This window comes from Geotrypetes seraphini, chromosome 7 (assembly GCF_902459505.1).
Source record: "Geotrypetes seraphini chromosome 7, aGeoSer1.1, whole genome shotgun sequence".
Classification (NCBI taxonomy): Eukaryota; Metazoa; Chordata; class Amphibia; order Gymnophiona; family Dermophiidae; genus Geotrypetes; species Geotrypetes seraphini.
This window is the reverse complement of record NC_047090.1, coordinates 32,536,139-32,554,425: the sequence shown is the minus strand read 5'-3', so window position 1 is coordinate 32,554,425 and position 18,287 is coordinate 32,536,139. Positions and strand designations below refer to the sequence as shown.

Genomic DNA, 18,287 nt, shown 5'->3' with positions numbered 1-18,287 from the left:
GACCCCCCCCACCCTGGTGAGACCTGACATACTTCCACTTGGAGGCTTCTTAAAACAGCAGCGGCTGCAGAGCTCTGAATGGGCTGCTTCGAGGCCTTCCCTCTGCTGCATCACTGATGATATCATCAGTGATGCAGCAGAGGGGAGGCCTCGAAGCAGGCCGTTCAGAGTGCTGCTGCCGCTGCTGTTTTTGGAGGCCTCGGAGCAGAGGTATGTCAGTCTCACTGCAGCACAGGGGAATGGGAGGGAGGGCTAGAAAGATGCTGAACAAGGGGATGGGTGAGAAGGGAGGAAATATGCTGCACATGGAGGGGAGGAGAATGAAAAGAGGAAGAATTGGGGTGGAGGAGAAGAAGGGCAAAATGAATGTTGTACATGAAAAAAAATAAGACATCCCCCCCCAAAAAAAATAACCCCAAATTAATATAAGACACTGTCTTATTTTAGGGGAAACATGGTAGTGGGGACTAGCTTAAGTGAGAGAAACAGGCGGGCAAAGACTAGTGCATTCTGGCAGAAGGAAAAGAAAAACAAAACTGGTGTGGTCTGTTAAAAGGGGTGGAGGAGAGGAAAAAAAGACTGACGGAGACAGGAAGGGGAAAGAAGAAAAACTAAAGAGGACTAGTAAGGACAATTTTGCACTGAAGTGAGGAAACAGGAAAAATCAAAACGTTGAGAAATCTTCTACAGAGCTTTGTGCTCCTGCAAAGGGCAACTGCACTCAGAGGCACCCTCCACACCTAAGGATGAATGTCTCCTGAGCCACAGGCATACCATGCAGGTAGAGAAAAGCAGCCTGAAGGAGACAAATCGAGAGCTCCACCCCCAAGACCAACTTTCTTCCAGCACTGTAGAAAAACTTGCCAACAGAGAATGCGTATGGAAAACCTGATCTGAGAGCAAAATTATGTTCACCTAGGATGGAGCAGGACAATGACAAACAAGAAAACAGAAATCTACAACAGTTTTCCTGGTGATCGCAGTTAACCAATAAGGCCTTTATAGTGCATATGCCCTTTATATTGCATTCAGGGAATAGTTTTATTACAATATATGTATGCATTTAGTAATATGTAGTTCCAAATGTGTTTTCTAGAAAAACAAGTCATTACCTCAGCTAGTATAATTATTGTTTTGATTTTGCAACACTATACTATAAACAGCACATTAGCCCTTCACCTTGGACCTGTATTTTGTTCCCGATGAAGAAAAAACATACAAACACACAATTAAATCAGTCATCTAAAATAATGCTTACTTTTCTTGTCTTTCTTCTCTTTTTCTTCTTCATCCTCCCCAGCACCAAGTAAAGTAAAGATGATCCCAGTCTGAGAATTCACACCAATTGCTGTAACTACTATTTTTCCGGAGCCTTCCATCACATGGGTACCTGAAAGCACATGTTCAGTTTCTGTGGTGCTTATATTAGTTCTCATTGCTACATCTACCCTGATGTAAACTGTACACAGTACTTGGCCTGGACAGCAGTATTAAACATGTACATTAAAGAATAAGGTGTTTTTATTGGTTAACTGTTAGGATGCAGATTTTCAAAAAAAATAAGACGGCTAGTTAACTGTTTGTTTGTTTTTTTGACAAAACTGAAATGAGTATAGCCCAGAAGCAATTTTATTTCTAATTTCTGTTGTATTATTACTAAACAATTGGAAGGCAAGATTACCAGACAGAAAATGACCTATTTTGAACATTTGATGAGAGTAAATTCACTAGAAAGGGAGGTACTACTTGGAATGGTCAGTGGTAAGAGGAAGCAGGGGAGACAAAAGGCCTGATGGCTGGATACCATCAAGAATGACATTGGAATAAACGTCAATCAATTGAAAGAAGCTGTGGAAAACAGGGAAGCATGGTGAGGACTAGACTACAGAGTATCCAACGGTCGGACATGACTGAATGGATAGTAGATCACATTGAGATAATACATTTCTGCTACATGTGAATAATTTATAATCCTAACTTTTGACAACACTGTATTAGTTAGTTTTAACATTTACTGTTTAATAGGAAACTAGAGCATTAGATGTGATTTGTCTTCATTATTAATTAAAGAGCACCCCCAGATACTGGCAACTCATTTCACAGCCTTAATATAAAATAAGGCAGCATGGAGAGGTCATTATATTTTGATAATGCAATAAAATTAGCAGAGGGGTCAGCCTAGTAATTCAGTGGAAATATTGCATAATACTTTGTGGAGATTAGCTAGGTTTGATTCTGAGTTCAAGCCTGTTCCTTGGGTCAACCAAGACTAAGGATGCTACAAAGGAACCTTGGTCCTCTTGCTCACCTGCCCCATCCTGGCTCAAAGATTTCTATGAACTAAAAGCTATTTAGTCCCGTTTACTACCATGGTTAGACTTTCTTTTAGTTTTCTGGCTATCTGGCAATAGAATCTTTAACCTTGTCATAATAATTTATGTATCTGTGGTATTGCTACAAGGGGACAAATAAGGATCAAGAAACAGCAGGTAAGTAGCTGCCAGTCTAATTTCAGATGGGCATGAAAAGTAATTTTTTATTTTTGCATGGAAGGATTTCTTGAAGTTCACTATTTAAAAAAAAAAATAAAAAAATTTAACAACCTCCCCCCCAAAACCCCACCATCACACACACAAAAGCTTCTAGTCAAAATTCTCTCCACTTTAAAGAATCTCCTTGGACTTCTTTGTAGGTAGATATCACTACTCTAATTAAGTTAAATAAAGAAAAAACTAAACTGTTACTAGTATATCCACCTACTCTTCCCCATCAAATAATCTTTTGTCGATTGATAATATTGATTACCCAAGTAAATACCATAATTAAAATTTTGGGTGTACAGTTTGATACTAATCTATCATTGGAACTTCATGTCAATTTATTTTTATTAAAAAAAATCTTTTGGGCTGTTTTGAAAGTTGAGGAGAGTTAGAAAGGATTTTGATCACTATCATTTCTGACTATTAGTCCAATCTCTGTTCTTGTCATCGATAGATTATTATAACATAATTTATTTGAACTGTCCAATATCTCTCTTACATAAATTGCAAACTTTACAAAATACAGTGGTGCCTCACACAACGAACTTAATTGGTTCCAGGAGCAAGTTTGTTATGTGAAACGTTCGTTATGTGAAACGCGTTTTCCCATAGGAATACATGTAAAAAAAAATAATTCGTTCTGCAGCATAAAATATGCTAAGATGACATAAAAAAGATAAATTTTTTGTTATTATTTTTATTTAGATACATCTAAAAACATACATCTCCCTGTCCTTTTACTTCCACTATCTTCCTATCCCATCTCTATTCCCTTTTGTCCCTCTCCCCATGATCAATCATCTCACCACCTCTCTCTGCCCTCACCCTCAGGGTTCAAGATTGCTTCCACTCTTTTTCCTGTTGTTCTCTCTGCCTGTCACCCTATGATTTAGCATCCCTTCTGCCCTTGTCCAATATTTCCCCTTCTCTCCCTCCCTCTCATCCCCTGCTCCAACATGTGCTTTCAGCGGCCTTCTCCCCCCTTAAGCGTCTTTTCTTCTCCACTCCACCTTTCCTCCCTCCCTGCCTCCACCTTTGTGGCGCTTTTGCACCCGACCGACAACAGAACAGGCCCGGTCGGACAAATCTCCCTGTCCTGTAGCCGCGAATCTAAATTACCTTCTTACAGCAGCTGGATTATTGAAGCTGCTGTAAGAGGTAATTTAGATTCGCGGCTACAGGGCAGGGAGGTTTGTCGGCCGGGCCTGTTGTCGGTCGATCGGGGGACCTGACCAGCTGTGCACATTCTTCGGGGCGGACCGCCCCCTCCCCCCTCTTTCGTTCGCCATTGCCTTCTTCCTACCTGCCCTGCCGCAGCCGCACACAGCCGAACGGAAGTCTTCCTGATGTCAGCGCTGACGTCGGAGGAAGGGAGGGCTTTGCTTAAGCCCTCCCTCCGACGTCAGCGCTGACATCGGGAAGATTTCCGTTCGGCTGTGTGCTGCGACAGGGCAGGTAAGGAGAAGGAGACTACCCTCGCGGCTCGACCAACCCCGCTGCGATCCAACCCCTCAGGAACCCCGGACTTCGTTGTGTGAAACGAAGTCCGTTGTACGAATCAAGACATAAAGTTCGTTGTGCGCAGCGTTCGCTGTGCGAGGCGTTCGCTGTGCGAGGCACCACTGTACTGCAATTCAGTTAATTTTCAGATTGAAAAAAGGAGACAGAATTACATCATATCTGATAAAGCTCCACTGGCTTCCTGTGGAAGCCAGAGTACGGTTCAAATTTTTCTATATGTTGTTTAATATATATCAAGGAAAAGCACCGTTGTATATACAGTGGAACCTCGGTTTGCGAGCATAATTCATTCCAGAAGCATGCTCGTAAACCAAAGCGCTTATATATATCAAAGCGAGTTTCCCCATAGAAAGTAAGGGAAACTCACTTGATTCGTTCCATATCCCCCTCTCACGAGGCCACTGGCATTTCGATTTCCAGAGGTGAGAGGAATAAAGAATACTAGATTATTTATCTCTACTGTTGCTTATCATGCTGCAAAACTTTGAAAAAATTTACCAGTTCAATTAACTTCTGATAATAATTATAAAAGTTTTAAGGCGGCTCTGGAAACTTATCTGTTTAATAAATATGTGTTAAAGCAGTATCAAATTTAATGTTGAGTTTAAAGATTGTAAGAAGTATTTGCGGCACATAAATAAATGTTGTATTGTATAATGCTATGGTACTTTACTATAGAATTGCAACATACCAGACAACAACAAAGGATCTTTGTCTAAATTCTTCTTCACGTGATCAGATTCTCCAGTAAGTGAGCTTTCATCAATTTTGAGATCATTTCCTTGAATAAGTACTCCATCGGCTGGTAAGAGGTCACCTAAAGTAATTAATTTCATTAATAGTGTAACCACTCAAGTTAAACATCTTTCAAAGTGGAACTAAAATTAATGCATATTTACCATACTTTATCTGTGCAATATCTCCAACAACTATGTCGGCCACTGGAATCTGGATTACTTGACCACCTCTCACAACTGTAAACTTCTGCTCCTGTTCGATCCTGGACTGCAAACCTCTGAATTGCTTCTCTTTACTCCAGTCATTGAAGGCTGTTACTAATACCACACAAACTACCGACAGAAGGATTGCAACTCCTTCAATCCAACCTGTTTCCCCCTCCTCTTCTTCACCACCACTAGGTTCGCCACACGCTGCTGAATAAAATAATTAGCGGTCTTAATACAAAGTCCTGGAACAGCATGGATAACGTAAAAAAAACGAAAAGAAAAATCAGACATACCCCACACCAAAAAATGCCTTCTCCCAGACATACCACCAAGGATGCCTTGGGAAGAGATCTAGCAAAAAGTTAAACCAAGTGACTAATAAGGCCTTTGGGGTTTTTTTTAATTTTTCATTCTCAACATGGTGAATAAAGGAATACATACAAATAATTTGAAAAACAGCACTTCCATCCATCAATAAATACATGAGAAACCATTTTCTCCCCTCTCCCACCCACCCTAATTCCAATGTATACAATAAAACCATACAACAGTACATACATGTAATTAATAAACAAATCCTTATATAATATTCAAGGTTTCAAGGTTTATTCAATATTTGATTAATCGCCTATCGTAACTACTAAGCGATTTACATTTACAGCAAATACATAATACATAATATGCCTCTCCCTCCCCCTTTCCTGGATGTGCAAATCAAACCAGTGATATCAATTTAATTAAAATTAATAAAATTGGTCAATGGACCCCACCGTCAGTTTAAACAACTTATTATTACCCATTTGTTCAGAATTTTCTTGTATTTATAACACAAGCATAATGAATTCCACCCAAAAAGTGAAATTTAATCTATCATTTCTCTTCTAATTTTTAGTGACCATTTGCATGGCTACCCCGGTCATTTGTTTAAGCTTGAGCAATGGGAAAAATATATAAAATTCTAGTTATCTGATTTCAAATAGCTACAATACTGAAAAGGAATAAAAAGGGATGGTTCTTACAGGAGCACATTTATCCCATCCGGCGTCCACAGCAGTGACATGTGCAGGAATGATGGCTTTAAAGCCGCTCCACCTCCACACACTCCTTCCCGCCCCCCCTTTTCCCCCCGTAGCTCTGGTGTGAGCAGCAACTCCCATCCTGCTGTTGCGCCAGCTCTTCCTCTGATGTCACTTCCTAGGCACGGGTCCAGGAAGTGACGTCGGATGAAGTGCCGACGCAACAGCAGGTTGGGGGTTGCTGCTCGCGTCAGGAACGTTAGGAGGTATGGGAGAAGGAAAGCGGTGCATGCGCACGGCAGGGGGGGGGGGAGAGGAGGACAGTTGCCTGCGCCCTCACCAACACGATGCCTGGGGTGGAACCCTGCCCCCTTACTATGCCACTGAGAAGAGCTACTATATAATAAGATATTAGTACAATCCCTAGTACTGAGTATTGTAGATTACTGTAACAGCCTATACCTATCATGCCCAAATTACATGATAAAACAATTACAGACAGTTCAGAACACAGCCCTCAGAATCATCTACTCACTAGGCAAATATGACCACATCACCAAAGCATACTTAGACTCACACTGGCTACCAATAAAAGCAAGATCCCAGTTCAAATTCTACTGTCTACTATACAAAGTAATACATGGAACAGCACCCAGCTACCTAAACAACAGACTACACCGTAACATCTCACACAGATTAAGGAGAACCCAGAGCCTATTCACTCACCCCCCTCTCAAAGGAACACGACGAAAGAAACTATATGACAGCCTTTTAGCGACACAGGCAGCAAAGATCGATACTACCATCACCAATCTACTGACCAAATCAATAGACATTAAAGCATTCCGAAAAGAAATCAAAACTCATCTCTTCAAAAAACACTTCCCATCATCATAACCTCACAAAAGTATTAGAAAATACTCTCATGACTACCCAAACACCACCACCAGCAACACCCGAATCCGGACAGTATTATCTCTACTCGTCTAAACAACAGAATCCGGACAATATTATCTCTATTCGCCTAAACAACCTATCACTATCTACTATCTACTACCAATTTATCCTGGAAAAGTCCAGAACAACAATTGTAACTTAACGCATTCTTGATTATATGTACTGCAATGCTACTGGAAATGTCCAGTCTTCTAACTTGTAATCCGCTTAGAACCGCAAGGCACAAGCGGAATAGAAATCACTAATGTAATGTAATGTAATGTAATGTAATATTTTGTGTGCTCTACTAGTAGCAGCTATTGCTAATTAGCTTTTGCACTTTAAAAATGTGGGAGGTAAACAGCAACCGTGACAACCTCATAGCATGTATGTCATCGGGAACAGTCTCAATTTTCTGTAGCTCGTTTTTGATCCTGTAACATAGTAACATAGTAGATGACAGCAGATAAAGATCCGAATGGTCCATCCAGTCTGCCCAACCTGATTCAATTTAAATTTTTTAATTTTTTTCTTAGCTATTTCTGGGCAAGAATCCAAAGCTCTACCCAGTACTGTGCTTGGGTTCCAACTGCCGAAATCTCTGTTAAAACCTACTCCAGCCCATCTACACCCTCCCAGCCACTGAAGCCCTCCCCAGCCCATCCCCCATCAAACGGCCATACTCAGACACAGACCGTGCATGTGTGTTACTATTCCTGAAAACCTCTGTGTACATATCCTTGTAACCCAGGGATCTCAAAGTCCCTCCTTGAGGGCCGCAATCCAGTCGGGTTTTCAGGATTTCCCCAATGAATATGCATTGAAAACAGTGCATGCAAATAGATCTCATGCATATTCATTGGGGAAATCCTGAAAACCCGACTGGATTGCGGCCTTCAAGGAGGGACTTTGAGACCCCTGTTGTATCCCGTTCTGGGCTCCTGGGGAGGACAGGCTATAAAACGAACCAACTAAACAAACAGATTAGATGGGCCATTTCAGTTTTTATCTGCCATCTACTATTACATTACAGTGATGACTTTTATCCCGCCAATACCTTTCAGTTCTAGGCGGTTTACAACATGTTACTATGCAAGTTAAATCTTTACAGCAAAAGCAGGTCCCAAGACAGTAGGATGAAATAATAAATCACTACGTTTACTTTCTGAAGCCACAACAGCAGAATATTACTATGTGCATTTAATATTTTAGAATTCTAGCACAATGAATCAAATTTACTGATTCCAAATGACCTGCAATTTCTTAAGTAGTCTTTTTTATTTTTTCAAAATCTTTATTCATTTTCATTTCTTACAAGTGTACAATAAAATATCAATTAGATCATACAAATCACTTGAAAATCTAATCAAACATCAGCATAAATATATAAATAAAAACCCCTCCCCCTCCCATCCCTTCCAACAATAGTATTAAATTCATTCAATATTACATATATTATAAACAAAAATAGGAAAAATTATAACTCTAAATACCCTCCCCCCCTTCTAACTATGTTCTGTTATGTAAGAAGGTGTCTAATCATTACAAAATGCTATCAATGGCTCCCAAATCTTCTTAAAATTATTATAATTCCCCTTTTGTAAAGCAATTATTCTTTCCATTTTATATATATGGCATAGTGAGTTCCACCAAAAGGTGTAATTGAGTCTGGTATAATCTTTCCACTTTCTAGTAATATGCTTAAGCAGTCTTAATTGTGTACAGTAGAACTTAAAAATACATTTCTACAAGTATAATTTTGAAAGTCTATTTCATAAGGACAAAAATATGGTAATGTAGTCCAGGGGCATAGTAAGGGTAGGAGGCGCATGGGGCTGTGCTCTCCCCCCTCCCCCATAACTCGTAATCTTCGCCAGTGTGAGTGGCTTTTCTCCACCTCGCGCCAGCTTTGAATTTTCCTCCGACATCACTTCCTGGCCCCTCAACCCAAAAGTGATTTCAGAGGGGAACCAGGTGGCACAGGCAACAGGCAGGAGAAATTGCTCACGCTAGCAAAGATCTACAGAGGTATGGGGTAGGGGTAGGGATGGCGCAAGCGTAGCGTGGCGGGACAGAGAGGTTCCAGCGCCCAGGCAGTTCGCACCACTCCTCCTTTTACTATGCCACTGATGTAGTCTGTTTCAAGTTTATTAAAATATTTTTTTGACCGCTTATAAAGGTTTCTAAGCGGTTAACAATATAAAATTACATAAAAACAAATTATAAAATTGCTTAAAAACGTATAAGAACAAGGGATACTAACTTATATAAGTCAGTATATTGCATACTGTGTGCCAAAGCGAGATTCCAGATGAGCCGCAAGAAGCCTGTTGACTGCTTACAGGACGTTCCTCTTGCAATGAGAGGCACATCCTTTAGGCAGTCAGCTGGTGCCGGTGCCCCTCCTCCTCTCCGCATCTCTCTTCCTGCAGCACCCCCCACCGGCGTAGTAATTGCAGGCTCAGGGCTCCGTCTGGAGGGTCTCCGTGCATGTCGATGCGACGACATCACATGTGTGCATGACAAGTTTCAAGTTTATTATTTACTTGATATACCGCCTATCATTACGTCTAGGCGGTTTACAATAAATTTAATAAAAACATCTCTTGCTCTCTCTAAAATCGGATGTATCTGTGTGTGTGTGCATGCATGCTCCATCATAACTCTGAAACACATGGACAGATTTCAACCAAACTTGCTATACAGATTAATTACTATCTGGGGAAAAATACTGTGGGGATGGGAAGGGGGTGACATGTAAAAATTTTCAAAAACGACGCCCACGCATTTCCAGATGCCCTCCAGCCGCAGCCTCGAGTTTAGTATGCCTCAGCTTAAAAAAGTTTGCAGTACACCGATATTAGCAATACAGCCAAGTTTTGTGAACTGCCTGTATGTTAAATACAACAGAAATAGATAACGCAGTGGTCTCAAACTCGCGGCCCGGGGGCCACATGTGGCCCGCCAGGTACTATTTTGAGGCCCTTGGTATGTTTATCATAATAACAAAAGCAAAATAAAACAGTGTCTTGATCATGTCTCTTTAGATATAAATTACAACATTATTATTAAGACTTGGAAAGATTTATAAACTATAAAGGCTCTCTTTTACTAAGGTGCGCTAACTGATTAGCGTGCATGTTAATCTATGGATGCCTTCGCATTTAGCGTGCGCTAATTGGTTAGTGAACCTTAATTAAAGAGGGGGAAAGAGTTTTACCTCATGCAAAATTGTCATTTCTTTAATAAGACAGCAACTATTTTTTTTCAAGGCCCTCCAAGTACCTACAAATCAAAAATGTGGCCCTGCAAAGGGTTTGACTTTGAGACCACTGAGATAACGTGACTACCTTTAAAGTTGGCGAGCTGTACACATTAAGATTCCCTAACGCAGCATAGCAAACACGCTGGCCATCACCGGAAACTGACTTTTTTCGCACAGCAACAGCAACAGTTAAGTTATTTCTGTTGTGTTAGACACTTATTAGGAACCTTCTTTGTCCTCCTACTTTACTGAATTTATTAACCCCTCAGAATTTCAGTACTATAGGAGTGTGTACATGTGTGCCGTTTTACAAAACATTCAGCACACATCCATCTCCACAAACACCATTAAATAATGCATTATAAGAACTCAACGCAAAAAGCATAATTTTTAATCCGCAGCCATATGGTACTTACATTCATTATCTCCTCCAGGTGGATGGTAAAAGGAAAGGCCTAATGATATTACAGCTGCAACTTCTAATATAATTAACGTTACATCTTGTAGAGCTTCCCATACTAACTGAAGAAATGTTTTTGGCTTCTTAGGAGGTATAATATTCTTCCCAAATTCTTCTTGCCTCCTTTCTAGATCTGCTGGATTTCCACTTAAACCTATATATCAGAAAATAAATTGTTAATTTTATTAAAAATAATTTGTGCAAAAATTAGTAACAACAACAACAAAAATGATTATTTGTTAAAATAAGATAAAAGCTGCACCTTACACATGGCACTGAAATCCTAGCCCTCCCAGTGGTTTACAGATTAACCAGGACCCCCCCCCCAAAAAAAAATCCCTGGTAGTTTAATGAACCCAACTGCCGCCTCCCACCTCCCCCCCCCCCGAAATACCAGCAGCTACAGCCTTCATACTATCATCTTCCAAAATGAGTGTGCCTCAACCCATGCTGTGCATCTTGGAAGACAAGTGGGGTCAATCTGCCAAAAAAGGGTATTTTTCCCCCCTTATTTAGGAGTATGGGCATAGTTTAGTAAGGTAAAAATGTCCGGGTAAGTACCATCAGCAGAAATTTACAGCTGCCTTTTCATGCAGATACTTTTCCTCTGAACCTTCAGAAATGCTTCCCTTGATCTAGCCCTCCCTCTAAGTCAATGGTCTCAAACTCACGGCCTGGGGGGGCCACATGCGGCCCACCAGGTACTATTTTGAGGCCCTCGGTATGTTTATCATAATCACAAAAGTAAAATAAAACAGTTTCTTGATCATATGTCTTTAGCTATAAATATCAAAGCACCAACAACCTTAGGTACCCACTTCAAGACCTCAGCAGTGCAGGCTGTGTGTAAATTTCATTCACAGCGTTGTTAGCACCAAAATCTTTATCGGTCTACTTTTTATAATTTATTTTATAGTTATATTTTAAATTTCTATTTTAAATTAAATCAAGAACTCCTTTCATGGAGCATAGCAGGGGTTCTTCACTCCAACATGGGCTATGTTTCGCCCAGGGGGCTTTATCAAGGTATTTCCCCTTAGTATGCCGATTCCATGAGTGCTATATCGTCAATTTCTTCAGCAAAACCTAACATACTTGTATAACTATAAATTACATTTTTATTATTATTAAGACTTAGCCAAAAGGAAAGATTTATAAATTGTCATTTCTTTAATAAGACGTTAACTATTTTTTTCTGAGGCCCTCCAGGTACCTACAAATCCAAAATGTGGCCCTGCAAAGGGTTTGAGTTTGAGACCACTGTTCTAAGTTCATTTAACATTTCCTGTTAATCTTTGTACCTGGGGGAAAGAACAGTTTTCATGCAGCTCTATCTATTTGTTCATTTTTATAGCCCGTTCTCCCAAGAGCCCAGAACAGGTTACAATAAAATAAAAATAAAAGTAAAAAAATTAGGTACTTGGAAATTCCCTAACTGTCCCGAAGGCTCACAATCCAGCTAAAGTACCCGAGAAAACAAATTATTAAATAATAAAGATATATTGTTAGTACAGGGGTTTTTTCTTGACCCAAATACATGGAATCTGTTCATAGTGCTATGTTTAATATCATTTGTTATACCGCCTACACCATATTACAGACCTCAGCGGTTTACATTCCAAGTTACCCAGGTAAAAAGCTTTTTAAAATTACCCTCACTGACTGCAGCATTTCTAAACGTCTGCTAGAACTGAACTGATCTTGTGCCTTAAACCTTAACATTCTGCTGGACTAAGGAGCTCTTTACAATTGCGCTTCATAATGACTGACATCCAGAAGAGGTGAGAGCAGAATATGTTTCATTTTAAACCACAGGGTGCTTAAGCAATAGGGTTTTGTCATTGCCCACCACTAAGAGGCCATACACCGTTTAGTATGTGTTACTGTACATAGCAACCATTAAAACAGAAATAAATACAGTTCAATCACTAGGTTTCACACTATAAGTCATACAAAAAAAAATCTGAATCATTAAGAACCAGCCTAAGGGTTTGCATGTCTATGGTTTGGCTGTGTCTGACCTGGGCAGAATAGGAAACTGCCCCTCCTATATCCTAACAATTCAAGCTTCAATTAATCTTTCTGTGCTGCAGATACCGGAACTCCTCTCTCCTGCAGAAATGTACCAGGCAACAGTTTCTCTGGAACCCCCGCGGTCAATCTGTTCATCCTTCCCAGGGTTTACTCCAAGTCAAATTTGGTTTTTTTCCCATTAAAACAGGCATTTTTCAGCCACTTATGTACAATTTCTTTCCAACATTGTTGGGTTGGAAAAAAATAAAATTAAACTGATAACACCATTCTGCTAACAAGCTCTTCTCAGTCATGTCTACCCTGCTTGTTTGCAACACTTTTCCTCCTCCCCTCAAATGCCTTCTCCCAAAAAATCCAGAAAATGTGTTTATTACTGACCTACTTCCCTTTGCCGTAACCACAGCCATCAGCCTTACCAGAAACCCCAGCCTCCTGCAAACCTATTCTTTTCACTGCAGTCCAATCACTATCACTGCTACCAGTCTTGCTGGAAATATGGCATTCCTGCAGACATGCCAACCCCCCCCCCCCCCCCCAACACACACACACAAGTTGCCAAAACTATAATTGCTGGGCTAAGATGTCTCACTCTTTTCTCCCTTCTTTTAGATCACTGGAAGAGAGTGTATATGAAAAAAAACTTTCCAGAAAGGAGGGGGATGAGCCAAAACAAGCCTGTGGTGAGAGATCGAGAGGCAAAAGATGGTGAGCCTGAAGGATGGCGATTAGGGGCGATAATCTTGAGCAGAGGAGGGGACTAAGGTGAAAGGATGAATCTGGTGTAGGGTGACATAAAATCCTAGGGTTGGATTTAAATTAACATTTGACATTATGCATAGACAATATATCAGTAGACTATATATAATGCCATATAAAATTAATCTATACAAAAAAACTTGAAATCTGATGCAACTCAAAATTCCCATCATTCAAAAATGTCAAGTCCTCAAAGCAACTTACGTGATTCATCCCATACCAACAGCAAAGTGCTGGAACCAACTTCCTATCACATTACGTTTCTGTAACCACTACCTTAGATTTAGGAAACTCTTAAAAACCCACTTTTATCAAGATGGAGAACCAAAAGCGAACATACCCCAAACACAACCTGGACTGATGACCCATCACTAACAAAATACCCCAAGAATAAAGCTGTACCTTCCCCTAAAAGCTACTGTAATGATATTGATAGATCACTTTGCACCCTTACAACTGTATCCATAATAACTTTGTACATCGCAACCTCCACGGTATCCTGACCCAGCTTCTTATATTGCAATTCAACCTTTAACGGAATAGGTAAAGGTGGAATAGAAAACTTGATTAACTTAACCTAACAACACACCAGTACCAGGTAGACAAAATAATGCCATATACTTTGAAGTTAATCAACACACACACAAAATAATAGTACAAGTAAAAAGATGAAATTTATTCTTAATCTGTTAAATTTCCTTTCCTCCTGCTAGACCAGTTCAGGCCTATGGGTTATTACCCTTACTGACAGGGAGACAGACTTGAAGTTTCTAAAGACAATTTTTTTATTGTTATACATCGATTGTATGTTTACCTGTTTAAATTGTTTTATTTTGTCCTCCCCCAAAAATTTTTTATTGTTATACGCATTGAAAATATTTGATATTGCGTTTATATCAAAAATTTTAATAAGCTTGAAACTAGAAACTAATAGTATACAGGCAACATTCTAGTATGATATTGAGAAGCCATTCAAAGACAAAACCAATTAAAAGGAAACAAAAGGACCTAACTCTGAACCAAGAACAGAGAACCTTTACAAAACTAAGGCATGGATGCACAAAACTCTCAGCATTGTTGGGCTATAGCGCCGGAAAAATATTGGTCTGTTTTAAGTGAACAATGCTCAACACAAACAGCAGGCAAATTATATCTAATCTAATCTACAATTTGTAAGCCGCTCTATGTCTAATTAGGTTCAAGGTGACATACAAATCAAGTGATAGGCAAAAAAGATAGAAAAAATTAAGAAATAAGGAGACAGTAAGCAGGAAGAGAGGCAGAGGGAGCGTCTTCTACAGGGAAGGATAGAGTAGACACTGGAAGAGGATATGATGTTCTTTGAGTTAGAACAGCTATTGATTGTCAATGGAGTGTATTGTCTCAAAGAGAAGAGTCTGTAGTTTCTTTCGAAATCTGAGATAACAGGGTTCCGTTTTGATGGTTATTGGGAGTAGAGAATGACACGGTGACAAAATTCATCACCGTTCCCATCCCCGCGGATAGCCGCGGGAAATAATCCCATGTCATTTTCTAGTGTCTATTTCAACCTCGGTCCTTCTATACCAGCATTCTTCAAAGCAAAGCTTGCGGATCAGTGGTTGTGCCCAATTATACTCCGATTCTTTCCTCTCTCCTTAAAGAATGACATGAAGATGGTTTCCCGCAGGGACGGGAACAGTGATGAATTTTGTCTTTCTCTAACTGGGAGGTATGCTGTTAGTGTTGAGCATTGGCCACTAAATGGGCCAGAACTTCCAGAGCATATCCAAAAGAGCTAAGCGGTAGGCACAACTCTTGTGTGCATGTCCAGGGTATCCTGACCCCTCCCTAAAAAAACAGTGGTCCAGTGGACCACGTCCCTAGCCCCCCCCCCCCCAAAAAAAAAAAAAGATGATATCTCTGGTGGTCCAGCAGACCCCAACCCCAAACACATTTTTATCACAAGTGGTCGGGCCAAACTCCAGTTCAAGAGCTCTCCTTGTTCCTAATCCCACCCCGCTTTCCTGCTCCTCCACTAGGAGGCTTGGACATCAAAAGAAAAACTGCAAATGCGAGGTCAAAGGACTTTATGGTCTGGGGATGTTGAGTAGATAGTAAGCCAGAAAAAGCTTAACGCTCCAGACATGAAAGAAAAATTTGGTAAAAAATTCAAAATTTTTAAACTGAAGAAAAATAAAATGTAAAAAAATATGAGACTACAGAAGCTCAGGGCAGCCATTTCCCATGAGTGATCTGCACGGGGCAGGAGCGTAGGAAGGTCGCTCCTGCCCCGAAAGCCCACTAGACCACCAGGTAAGGTTCCGGGGAGTCTCAGAGGGCTTAAAAATAGCCCAAAAAATTAAAATCTATTAAAAAAAATTGTGAATAACCGAATCCGCGGATACTGAAACCGCAGATTCGGAGGGAGAAGTGTACTCCTAGTTTTTTTTTACCCCCTCCCTTTTCTTTCAAACATTTTTAGTTCTACCCTTTACCCTCACTGTTTATGTTTAGTTTTTTCACCGATATCCTTGTATCCCTTTTCACTTTTTATTAAGAGTTGTAAACTGCCTAGAAGGTAAACACCCATTGTGCAGGATAGTAAATCAAAAATAAACCTGGAGGGTTATTTTGCCCCACCTAGGCAGACTGATTTTTGAATCCCTATGCATAATGTGTCTTCAACATTTGTTACGTTAGCACAGTGTCCGGCAAACATTTTGGCCGGCGGCATACTAAACCTGGTACCCTGGCTGGAAGGCACCCGGAAGTGCACGGATGTCGATGGGATGATGTCATCACGTCAACATTTACGCATGCGCAGAGGCCCTCCGACCATGACCCTCAAGCTGTCACTTTGGTGGGGGATCCTGGAGAAGGGGAGGTGCGGGGAGAGGAGAGACGCTGTCAAGGAGGAGAGTCGTCGGCGCCAGCTGACTGCCTAAAGGACGTGCCTCTCGCCCCGAGGCACACCTGGAATCTGCTGCGGCACAGTTTGCGATACACTGTGTTAGCAGGAATAAAAATGTATGCAAACCACAGAAAAGTGCGTCATCAAGTTCTCAGCCCAGATGTTATGGAATCGGCTTCCTCAATCTAAATTGTGATTATAGTAGGACTTGACAGTAGAAAAACTATTAATATTTAACTGACACAGTCAGGGCATCTTGTAATAGAGCGAACGGACAGGGATCTAGTGAACTGCTTTACTTTGCAAAACAATCCATCAGATCTTTTATTGGCACTAAAGCAGTGAATTGCAAACTGTGGGCCTCCTGAGATTTCAGGTGTGCCGCGGAACGCTGGGGAGGAGGAGAGAAACCGGCGCTGGCTTACTGCCTACAGGACGTGCCTCTCGCGGCCCTCTTCCCTGCTGGCACCCCCCCACTGGCATCTCAGGGCCCGTCTGAAGGGTCTTCGCGCGTGCATGGATGTCGACGTGATGACGTCACACGCATCACAGCGACGCCCGCGCACTTCCGGGTGCCTTGAGCTGCGGCCACTACCTTTAGTGTGCCGCAGCTCGAGAAATTTTCGGGACACTGCTCTAGACTAATAGTTCCCAGCACAGCCCAAAACACAGTCTGACACCCCAAATCAATGGCTAGTCTTCAGAGGGTTCTCCAAATTCAAAACATCCTCTTAACAGCATTGGACGAATCTCTTCATAAAGGTGGTTAATAAATCCCAAAACACACATACTGTCCATAAATATAGTACTTCCTTTATGGTTACCTTGTTTAACTGCTTAGCTATTGGAGCTCTTGAATCATATGCAGCCTTAACAGAAACTATTTGACAACCAAAACCGTTTGAGTGTACTATTTAGAATAAAGACTTTTACTTCAGCAATCTCTATCATTCTGAAATCTTATTATCTAGAGCCTCTGAGGGCTGTGGCTCACTGGCTGAACTCCTGCCTCTGCACCCAGAGGATGTGAGATCAAATTCTGGTGCTGGCTCCTTGTGACCCTGGGCAACTCACTTAATCCTCTAGTGCCCACTGCTCTGAATAATAATAATAATAATAATAATAATTTATTTTTATATATCGCCTAACCAGCAGTTCATAGCAGTTTACACCATAGGTACTCAGCATACAATATAATAACATCATACATAATAAAATTCTAAGTAACTAATACAAGCATTAAAACTAATGAATAAAAAAAAACAACAAAATAACACAATATAAACTAAAATAAGTATAGATAAAAAGATTAAAATTACATTATAACTACATGATAATATGAAAATCAATAATGTATATTATATTGTTTAAATAAGCGGGTTTTAAGATCTTTTCTAAATTGATAGTAAGTAATGGAGAAACAAGAAGATTCAAACATGAATTCATTAATCCTCTTGGAATGCTAAGGTCCTATCCAAAAAAATTTTGTAACGACATGCATTTCCTGAAGAAAAATAAAAACAACCAGATTTACGAATATTTTTCTTAGAGATAAAAAAAAAAAACTAAAATGAGAAACAAGGTAAGCTGAATAAATGCCAATGTGACAAAAAAAAGGCAGTATACAAGTTCCCATTTCCCTTACTTTTCTATATTCTTCTTTAGCATCTCTAAGAGAATGAGTATACCATGAATATGCCGAACTGGTGGGTGCATGCTTCAGTGTGAATGTTGTGACCTGACCTAAAGCAGATTAGAAGTCCAACTACCATCATCAAGAGAGCTTGTCATGGGGTCAGATCATGTGGTGGATAACTTAAAATTGCTGCCTGTTATACCTTGCACCAATTTTCTAGTGGGTGGTGTCTTAACTGAAATTAAGATTATTCAAGATTATGAATTCAGCCAATGACAAGACC

General features: G+C 40.4%; 1 protein-coding gene across 1 annotated transcript in view; it reads right to left on the bottom strand.

Moving 5' to 3' along the window:
* ATP2B1 (ATPase plasma membrane Ca2+ transporting 1) overlaps positions 1 to 18,287 on the bottom strand; it is a 274,638-nt gene that overhangs the window by 109,298 nt on the left and 147,053 nt on the right. Inside the window, 4 exon segments of the mRNA XM_033951664.1 lie at positions 1,259 to 1,390; positions 4,753 to 4,878; positions 4,961 to 5,215; positions 10,642 to 10,839. Coding sequence (XP_033807555.1) covers positions 1,259 to 1,390; positions 4,753 to 4,878; positions 4,961 to 5,215; positions 10,642 to 10,839 — 711 coding nt within the window.